General features: G+C 39.5%; 1 protein-coding gene and 1 pseudogene across 9 annotated transcripts in view; one reads left to right on the top strand and one right to left on the bottom strand.

Moving 5' to 3' along the window:
* The window catches only part of Acaca (acetyl-CoA carboxylase alpha), a 271090-nt gene that overhangs the window by 176890 nt on the left and 83140 nt on the right, over positions 1 to 11060 (bottom strand). For all 9 annotated transcript variants that reach the window (XM_021211498.1, XM_029546021.1, XM_029546020.1 and 6 more), the window contains 2 exons: positions 4728 to 4837; positions 3356 to 3437 (listed from right to left, as the gene is read on the bottom strand). In XM_021211498.1, the coding sequence (XP_021067157.1) occupies positions 3356 to 3437; positions 4728 to 4837 (192 nt within the window). The remainder of the gene's footprint in view (positions 1 to 3355; positions 3438 to 4727; positions 4838 to 11060) is intronic.
* On the top strand, positions 799 to 1723 carry LOC110331144 (annotated as a pseudogene).

Here is an 11060-nt window from a genome sequence, read left to right as displayed (position 1 = left end):
AGTTCCAGGACAGCCAGGGTTATATAGAGAAATCCTGTATTAAGAAACTAATTTGTGAAAAAAAAAATTAAAAAAAACAAGAAACTAAATTATGAACATAGTAGAGTACGTGCCCCTGTAATATGGTGGGGCATCTTTTGGGTATATGCCCAAGAGTGGTATAGCTAGGTCTTCAGGTAGAGGCTCAACAAGCAGCTAACTGAGACAGAGGCAGATACTTATACCCAACCAATGAACTGAAGTTGGGGACCCCTGTGATTGTGTTAGGGAAAGGTAGGAAAAAACTGAGGAGGAGGGCTACCCTATAGGAAGACCAGCAGTCAACTAACCTGGACCCCTGAGATCTCTCAAACACTGAGCCACCAGGCAGCATACACCAGTCGATATGAGGACCCTGACACATAAACAGCAGAGGACTGCCTGGTCTGGCCTCAGTGAGAGAAGGCACACCTAACCCTCAAGAGACTTGAGGCCCCAGGGAGTGGGAGGCCTGGCAGGGGCAAGGGAACAAACATACTCTTGGAAATGGGGGGGGGGGGGCCCTCCCCCACCCCTCCTTTCTCTTTCCCACTCCCTTCTGGGGGTGGGGTCCAGGAGGCGACCCGGAGAGGGGGGGGGGGGGGGGATTAGGGGAGGGGGAGATGAGGAACTGTGGAATGGCAGACTAGGAGGAGGGTAACAACTGGACTGTAAAAGAATTAAAGTAGAATGAACTGAGGGAGCCTGGAACCGCTGAGCCACAGTGGGAGTGGCAGCGGCCTGAGAACCGGGATAGTGGCACACTACAATAATTTAAAAATGATCACACCGAACAAGACACCTCCTGGTGCTGATCCTAAGCAGTTGGAGAGGACAACAACAGTCAGGGAAATTGGGTCTCAGGCTGTTTGGTCACTCTCTTCCTGCAAACCAGGGTTTGGAGTGGATCAATTACAGGATGATAATCTAGAAACTTACTGGCAATCTGATGGCTCTCAGCCTCATTTAGTGAACATCCAATTCAGAAGAAAAACAACAGTGAAGACATTATGATTTATGCAGACTATAAGTCTAATGAAAGCTACACTCCAAGCAAAATCTCAGAGTAGGAAATAATTTTCACAACCTTCAAGAAATCCGGGTGAGCCAGGTGTGGTGGCACACGCCTTTAATCCCAGCACTCAGGAGGCAGAGGCAGGCAGATTTCTGAGTTCGAGGCCAGCCTGGCCTACAAAGTGAGTTCCAGGACAGCCAGGCCTATACAGAAAAACCCTGTCTCGAAAAACCAAAAAAAAAAAAAAACACCAAAAACTAGAAACTCAGTTAATTTTAGCTGGGCTTGGTGGCGCATGCCTTTAATCCCAGCACTTGGGAGGCAGAGGCAGGAGGATTTCTGAGTTCAAGGCTAGCCTGGTCTACAAAGTGAGTTCCAGGACAGCCAGGGCTATACAGAGAAACACTGTCTCGAAAAACAAAACAAAACAAAAAAAAAAAACGAAATCCGGGTGGTCCCCTAGCCAGGTCCTCAGCCTGTTCCCACTGAATCAATTATCAAGGAAGGAGATACATTTAGACTTCCAGCTTGATGGAGATTCCACTGTTTACTGTATCCTCTTTATTTCAGATATGGGAGCTTGATATATTGTTAGTGTTACCAGTATTTAAGTATAATTATATAATAAGTATATTATTTGATGAGGTTTACAAATGCATGCATCTGTATAGTTCTACTCCTTCAAAGTGAGGAACATTTTTCTCTGTGTCTACTGCCATGGAATGTCATTTCTGTCCCTTCACTCTTGAGTCTGTATGTTCTGCAATATGAGGTCAGCGCCTTGTAGGTAGCATGTACTCAATTGAGCCCTAGCTGTGCCCCAGCCACTCAGTATTTGACTGAAGGATTTAGTCCTCTGTATTCACAGTGATGAACAATAGGCTGGGATTTACTGTTGCCATATTTTTATTGTCTTCTGATCACATTAGGCTCTTTGCTTAGGTAGCTTCCCCATGTATGTTGAGCTTAGTCTTTGTCTTTTGCATAGAGCTTTGTGATTACCACGTTTTATATAAAACATTTTATGGTTGTAATAGCTTCTTACTGTAAACTAAAAACAACTTATCTTTGATTATATACTTTTAAATAACTACCTTATGGCTAGTTTTGATGGCAATAAATGTATGCCCTTTAATATAGAATCATTATGTTTTATTGGAGAAAACAAGAGAAACAAATATCCATTTATACTAAGTAGGTGTTTTAGTTAATTTAGTAGTAGGTGTTTTAGTTTCATCATAGTTTAGTTCCTATGCTATGATGAAATACTATGTTTGACCAAAGCAGCTTGGGGAGTATTAGTTTGCTTGCTGTTCCATGTAACAGCTCATCTTTGAATGCAGTGAGGGTAGGAACTCAAGCAGGGCAGGAAGCTATACAGAAGCCATGGAGGAGTACTGCTTAGGCTTGTTCCCTATGGTTCACTCAGCCTGCTTAATTGTAGAACCCAGGACCCCCAGACCAGGCATGGCACCACCCACAATGGGCTGGGCCTTCTGATCAGTCACTAAATAAGAAAATTCCCAGAAGCTCAGAATACCCAAGCTATAATTCACAAACCATATGAAACTCAAGAAGAAGGAAGACCGAAGTGTGGATACTTCAATCCTTCTTTTTTTTTTTTTTTTTTTTTTTGAGACAGGGTTTCTCTGTGTAGCCCTGGCTGTCCTGGAACTCACTCTGTAGACCAGGCTGGCCTTGAATTCAGAAATCCGCCTGCCTCTGCCTCCCAAGTGCTGGGATTAAGGCATGTGCCACCACTGCCCGGCATTCAATCCTTCTTAGAAGGGGGAATAAAACACGCATGGAAGGAGTTACAGAGACAAACTGTGGAGTAGAGACTACAATATGAACCAACCAGTACCCCCAGAGCTCCAGGGACTAAATCACCAACCAAAGAGTACACATGGTAGGACTCATGGGTCCAGCTGCATATGCAGCAGAGGATGGCCTAGTCAGTCATCAATGGGAAGAGAGGCCCTTGGTCCTGAGAAGGCTCTATGCTCCAGTGTGGGGAAATGCTAGGGCCAGGAGATGGGAGTGGGTAGGTTGGTGAGTGGGGGAAGGGGAAGAGTATATGGAGAAGGTGTTTTCTGGAGGGGAAATGAGGAACGGGGATAACATTTGAAATGTAAATAAAGAAAATATCCAATTTGAAAGAATTAAAGTAATTTTAAAAACTATATTAATTAAGGAGTTTTTAAAAAGTAAAGAAGGTTATTCTGAGAGTTGCTTACTGTTTTAAAAACAAAGGAAAGTAAGGCTACAGAGTAGTCTGACAAACTGACACAAGGATGACAGGAACAGAAGCCCATGACTTACCCATGAAAGCAATGCCATTTTTTAAGAGCAGTTCTGGGAGCTTCGGGTTCTCAGAGGCATGACCCCAGCCAGCCCACACTGCCTACAACAGAATAACAATGTGGATCATTCTTAAAAGTGATACCAAGAAGCTACAAACTGCCTTACTGTATCCAGGCAGGCGCTCCTATATGTGGTACAACAGTTCTGCAGCAGCCCAGTAGTTAATCCAACTGCCATGCCTGACTACTGGCAAACCTTCCGCAGAATAACAATAAGCAGTGGATTGCAGAAAAGGCCCTCAAGAGGGCAAGACCGAGCATAACCAGAAGGAAGCACAAGTCTTGCTCTTTACGAAGTGTAATTCACAGCCCTTCAGCTGGACTCTCTAGAGATTTCTAGAGAGACCCTGACCATCTTCACAGTCTGGCCACCCTACTCTGCCATCCTGTCTAGTGGTGAAAAAGTCACTAGAGTCTAGCTACTTTTCTCACCCTGTGGGTCTCAACCTCTTTGGAGGTGGAGCAAGACTTTCCCAGGGGTCACATAAGACCATTAGAAAACAGAGATTTATGTTACAATGCACAGCACTAGCAAAATTGCAGTTATGAAGTAGCAACTAAGTAATTTATGGCTGGGGTCAGCACAACATGAAGAACTGTAGTAAAGGGTCAAGCATGAAGAAGGGTGAGAAGGACTTCATTAGAAGGTTTTCCCCCCTCATTGGGTTTGAAGGTTTTACTCTAAACTTTTTACTCTAACTCTTTTTTTTTTTTTTTACTCTAACTTTTTTTTTACTCTAACTTTTTACTTTTTACTTTTTACTCTAAACTTTTTACTCTAAACTTCATAACACATTGTGAAAGGAAGAAATAATTTTTTAAAAATCACCATATTATAGCTAAGATATTCTGTGGGAAATAGTCTTGTACTTACTAGAGATGGCTTTGTACTTACTAGAGAATAAAAAGAAAATTCTCTGAAAAATCTTTCTCAACATTCTATTTCTATTATGTTTATTTTTAACTATGCCTTCCTTCCCATGTTTTCTTTCCTTGTCTGTTTTAATTATTTCCTATAAAGGCATTTACAAATTTTCCAGAGCTGGAAAGATGGCTCAGTGGCTAAGAGCACTAGGTGCTCTTACAGAGGACCTGACTTCAATTCCCAGCACCCACATGACAGCTCACAACTGTAAGCATCTCCAGTTCCTGGGGATCCAACACCCTCACATACACACATATGCAGGCAAAACATCATTGCATATAAAATAAAAATGAATCATTAATTTTTTTTTGAATTCCAAAAAGAGACTTTACATTACCTTCTCTGGATACAAGCCTACCCTTCTGACTAAGTATGAAATGTGTGGATTTGTTTCTCAGACTCTTACTTGTACAGGTATCCTTTTAGCAATATCAAGAATCAATTCCACATTTGCATAATTGTTGTTGTTGGGTCCTCCAGGCACTGGAACATAGTGGTCTGCCATCTTAATGTATTCTAAAAACACAAACAAATTAATGAGGAAAACAGACATTTCTTTCAAATTATTATCATAGAGCAAAACTATGGTAAGGACAGAGACTAGTCTCAATAACCACAGAATAAATGGTATAATTTAAAAATAAAAGTAGTAGGATAATTTCTATTTATCTTTCATTGGAGGTTCTGATTTTAAACCACATATTAAGGAATTACCTAAAGCAGTAGTTTTCAAACATTTCACTTTAGTTTTTTGTTTTTTTCTCTATAGGAGGGAACATGGTAATTCCAAAAGAATTAGACTATACATTCAGGAGATAATAACACTATTTTTAAAAAGTCAAATTCAGGGAGATATGGTGACTCAAAGCTGCAACTACAGCATTCAGCAAGTGGAGGAAAGGAAATGCCAAGTTTGCAACCAGACTGGGCTATTGATGTTTAAAACAGACCAAAATCACTCATTTCTATCTTGTAAATAACGAGCTTGTACTCTGGCACCTGTGCAACCTTATAGAACTATAAACTATAGTCAATTTAACAACACGCTGTGGCACACATGCGCGCGTGCTCACGTGCATACAATCTTACACACACACACATGTACACACACACACATACACACACACACACAACTGAACTGCTCACACTTCCATCTGTACTATTATCTTCTTTAGTTTTGACACTGCCACTGTTTTGAAGTGCATCTCTCTGGTTACCACTGACACAGAATCTCTTTTCATATGCTTAGTATACCTTTGTTTCTTTCTCATTTTTTTTCTTTCTTTCTCTCTTTCTCTCTTTCTTTCTTCCTTCCTTCCTTCCTTTTTTCTTTTTCCTTTTTCTTTTTTGATTTTTCAAGACAGGGTTTCTCTGAGCAGCTCTGACTATCCTAGAGTGTATAGCTCTATAGACCAGGCTGGCCTCAAACTCTGCCTCTCAAGTACAAGGATTAAAGACATGTACCTCCACCACCCAGCTCTTTTCCCTTTTAAAATTGTATTTTATGACTGTATTTTATTTTATGATTGGTTTTTGAGATGGAGATTTCCTACACTAACCAGGCTGGCCTTGAGTTCTAGGATCAAGCAAGCTTCTTGCCTCAGCCTTGAGTGTCTGAGACCACAGCCTATACCACCACACTTACCTTATGTCTTCTTTTACAGGCTACTTATAATCACCATACATTTGGTATGAAATTATAGTTTCCCCTTATATTATAGGCAGAAACTGCTGCCAGTGTTTTTCCATATTAATGTGTCTTAAACAATTCCCATTTTTGCTGAAAAACAGCAATTAAAATTATTTTTTGAGATTTTGCTGCATCAGCTGTAAGTGTATGGGGTGCTTTCCTGTATTTATATCTATGCACCATGTGTGTGCAGTGCCCTCAGAGGCCAAGAGAGTGCTGGATCTCTTGGAACTGTTGTTACAAACAGGAATCAGGAATCATCCAGTTATCTGAAACAGCTGAGCCATCTCTGTAGCCTCCCCAAATAGCGTTTTATATTTAGTCAAATCTACATAACTTTTCCTCTGTGACTTAATCTTTTCTAGTAGCCCTAGTGTCACCTATATCACATAAAACACACATATATACATACACATATACATACATACATACATGCATGCATACATACATACATACATACATACATAGAGAGAGAGTATGTTCAAAAATATTATTGATGGCAGCTAACAAGATTTCAAAGTTCTATACAAATCAACTTCAATTATTCTTATTAAGGACAATAAAGAAGGTGGGATATGAGGCTCAATTGGCAGAGCATGCATGAAGACCTTGGGTTAGACTCTAAGGAGCAAATAAATTAATGCATGGTAGTGCATGTCTATATCCTAGAACTTGAGAATAGAGAAACAATACTTCAGAATCCTTCTCAGCTACACCATAAGTGTGAGAAGCCTGGATCCACGAGTCTCTGCCTCCAAGAAAACAGTAAAGGAAAGAGAAGAACTGGTAGACAAAGGCACTCTTGAACTTGAGTGACCTCAATGGACAATGAACCACATGTATAATCCCTTAAATAAAAATGTATTGAGTTTATATTTAAAAGAGAGAGAGAGAAGCCTTAAGAGGCAGAAAAAAAATTCTCACGTTTTAACATTATAACCTACATTTCTCCATCAATCCCCATGCCCTGTAACTACAATCAGTAGCACTATTCTGGAAGCACTCTTCAAACTGCCAAGCACACCTTATCTATTGGCCCACAAACAGACTCAACAATGACTAACAGGAAACATTGGGGAGGGGAGAGGATAAGAGACTTTTCTGTATTATTTCTCCATAAGCAGCACAACAGATTTACATTGTGTTAAGTACTGAGATTTAAATATATCTAGGGCTGGTGAGATGGCTCAGTGGGCAAGAGCACCATCTGCTCTTCCAAAGGCCCCGAATTCAAATCCCAGCAACCACATGGTGGCTCACAACCATCCGTGACAAGATCTGATGCCCTCTTCTGGAGTGTCTGAAGTCAGTTACAGTGTAATTACATATAATAAATAAATAAATCTTTAAAATATATAGATATAGATATAGATAGATAGATACAGGAGAGTTGGGCAGCAGTTCGTACTGTACTCTCAGCATTTCCGGGTTAGGCAAAGGAATGTTAAGAGGCGGTGTGGGCCTGTCTCCAAACAAACAAACACTATACTATTTTACATAAAGGACTTGAGTATCTGCAGGTTTTGACATCAGTAGAGGGACACAAAGCAGACTTGCACAGTCACTGATGATGACTCTACTCAAATTCATCCTAATACTTCATGAATCACCTTTCCAGCTTTTCTAGACATCATAAGATAATATTATGAAATAGGGAAGTGGTAACATGGCTTGGTGGGTAAGTACACTTGCCTTGGAGCATGACAACCTATGTTTCATCCCTAGAACCCACATGGTTCCCACAGAACACACACTTTAAATTACGAAGCTATTATCATCCTGTCAATTTTGCCTGTTCCTCTACAGTCTTAGAGGATGAAACCCACTCTTCATGTTAACAACCAATTTTATCTAAAATTTCTCTTTTACAATTTTTAAATTTTTAAAAATGCTTTAAACTAAAAATTAATTATGCCATTATATAAATTTACAAAAGTCACAGAACTATACACTTTTGAAAGGTGACTATTATGTTAAATAAATTATACTAAATAAAAGTACTAGACAACAACTTGAGTCAAATGTAAAAATCACCCATAATTTGTGTCGTTGGTATGATAAGCCTCTCTATCATTCCATTTCTACCTGACTTGTTTCTTTCTAGAAGAGCATCAGCACAGGGGATGAGATGTCCCTCCACAGTAACAATGCATCACAGGAAGCAGGCCGCTGCTTGGGACGTCCATGTGACAAGGAGTCAAAAATAATCTTGGTTCAACCACTAGCCTTCTTGGTACTTATTCTAGGACATTACTAATTTTTTCCCCTCAGAATAAATACCAAGAAGTAGGAATTTTGAGTCAGAAGATACATGTAATTTTGTCCATCTGTGCTTCCTCCATCTCTTCAAGTCTACTAATGTACTTAAGGTCTCTCCTAGATTTAAACCCCTTTGACTCCTTCCCCTCAGACTGTACACATTCCTGACGTTGTTTCATTCTGACAAGAGTGGTAAATATGGTGCTCCCCTGTAGTCACAAGCGGCAGGGGCAGCAGAATCACGTGAGCTCAGGACCTCAAAGTCAGTCCAGAAAAATCACAAAATTGTCTTGCTTTTTAAAAATAGTTTTTTTTTTTTAAAAAAAAAATCTCCCTTGGGTTTTCTTTTATGACTGCCTTTCTTTTTCTCTTCCCATAAGATTACTAAATATTGGTCCATATTGGCTCTATATCACTTCCCCCACTCCTTAATACCCTATATTAATCTTCATAATCTCTTACAGTATTCAACTGAAATAATTCTCCAAAGTTACCAATGGCCCACTGATTTCTGCACTGCTAAATGGGCATCTGGTCTTCCTGGCCTTGTTTACTTGTTTGACTGTTGACACATCTGGCCTTCCCAGCTCTCTTTTCACCTCACCACACTAAGACTCAAAGCCAGGGCCTCACGGATGCTAGGCAAGCCTCACCCTGCCACTCAGCTACCCACCCTCAGCCCTGAACTTGGCTTTTCCCTTATTCTTTTATCTTTTTGCTCACTTCTCAGCTTTGGTTTGGGACTTATCTCCCTGAGTCTATCCCTCACACTCTTCCATGTGTCATCACATTTAGCCGTCTTCGTTTTCTAGCTGTTCTTTGGAAGGCAGAATTAACAACTGCATATCTGCAATAATTCACACATCTTAAACTCCACCTGTATTCTATAACTGTCCTTCCTCAAACAGCTCTTCCTAATTGCTCATAGAACCATCCACCTAATTTGTGGGTTTCTTTAGTGTTTTTCTTTAAAAAACAACAAAACAAAAGCCTGGGGGCTAGCTAGTTGAATCATTGGTTAAGAATGCATATTACAGCCACATGATGGTTCACAACTATCTAACTTCAGTTCTAGAGGTCAGATTCCCTCTTTGGGCCTCTGCTACCTCCTGCATATACATGGTGCACATAAACTCACATAAATATATATATATATATATATATATATATATATATATATGTATATAGTCATACACACATATTTATATGGAATATATAGTATCTAATATGAACATAATTGGGAAGGGAAAAGAAGTGAGAGTAGAGTCATATTCAGAAACCAGATACTGGGCTAGAGAGATAGCTCAATGGTTAAAGAGCACTGGTTGCTCTTCTAGAGGATACAGGTTCAGTTTCCAGCACCTACATAGCAAGCAGCTCACTTCCAAGAAATCCAACACTCTTTCCTAAGCATACAAGTAGTATATAGACAGTATATATGCAGTATGTATACCCATACACATAAGATGGCCTTGAGATGGTAACTGCTGATACGGAATAATAGCCAGATAAGAAAAGTTCATAAACACTATTTTTATAAGCTCCATCAATTTTAAAATATACAACTTACATGTCACGTATGTACATATATACAAACAGACACATACATATAAAAAGATGAAATGTGACCTTTGAGGATGAAACACAAGGCTCTCCTGGGAGATGCTACATTGTATCTTGCATTTTAACAATATATAATTTCCACATACAATTTCCAGAAGAGTGCTTACATCACACCATCATTTGTTGTTTTTTCTTCCTGGTATACCCTTCATTTTCCCATAACTCACACAATTCTGACCTATTCTTGGCCAGGAGTGAATTCTCTATGAAAGTCTTTTCTTAACCATCTTCCTAAGTATTAGCTACCTCATTTCTGGGTTCTTACAGAACCCTCTGACAAGTTTCTATCATAGCATTTATCTCATTAGATTGAAACACTTGTTTCCTGGAGCAAGATCATAACATATTTCTATGGGTCTTAATGACTGAAAAATGATTAAATAAATGACTTATAGGCATACCAGGTACAAATGGACTAGCAAAAAAGAAATCCAATAAAGTGGTTTATATTTAGTATAAGATTTCATCTTTATGAACTTCCTTTTACAGGTATACAAGTGGTAGTGCAGACAGAGAGTAAAGGACCCATCGAAATGATTTCAGATACCCATATTTGCTTTTCAGCAATTTGTGACATCTGTTTTAAAATAAGATGACATATTAACGTTTACTTCTTAGGAATTGTCTTAATATTGTCACCATGTAGACTACATTTACAAACCAAATAGGCTCTGAAAGGATATTTTTGTTTACATCTCTGTGTTTTCTGCCTTCAGAATGTGATTAAAGGTGTGTAAAAAGGACTGGAGAGATGCTTCAGAGGTTAAGAGCACTTGAGTTTTTTGTTGTTGTTGTTGTTGTTGTTGTTGATATGATGCCCTCTTCTGGCCTTCATGGGCCCTGTACACACATAGTACAGACATATATGCAGGCAAAATACCCACATACTTAATATACAAACAATTAAAATGGGGTGAAGGTGGGATGGAATGATACAAGCCTTTAATACCAGAAGTTCCAAGGCAAAGACAAGCAAGCAGATCTCTATGAATTTGAGACCAGCCTGGTCTACATAGTAAGTTCCAGACTTGCAAAAGCTACATGATGAGACTGTCTCAAAAACAAAACAATAAAAAGAAAGGCTGGCAAGATGGCTCAGCAGGTAAAAGCACTGACTGCTCTTCCGAAGGTCGCAAGTTCAAATCCCAACAACCACATGGTGGCTCA

This window comes from Mus pahari, chromosome 14 (assembly GCF_900095145.1).
Source record: "Mus pahari chromosome 14, PAHARI_EIJ_v1.1, whole genome shotgun sequence".
Classification (NCBI taxonomy): Eukaryota; Metazoa; Chordata; class Mammalia; order Rodentia; family Muridae; genus Mus; species Mus pahari.
The sequence above is the reverse complement of the archived record's forward strand: the minus strand, read 5'-3'. Positions and strand labels throughout refer to the sequence as shown.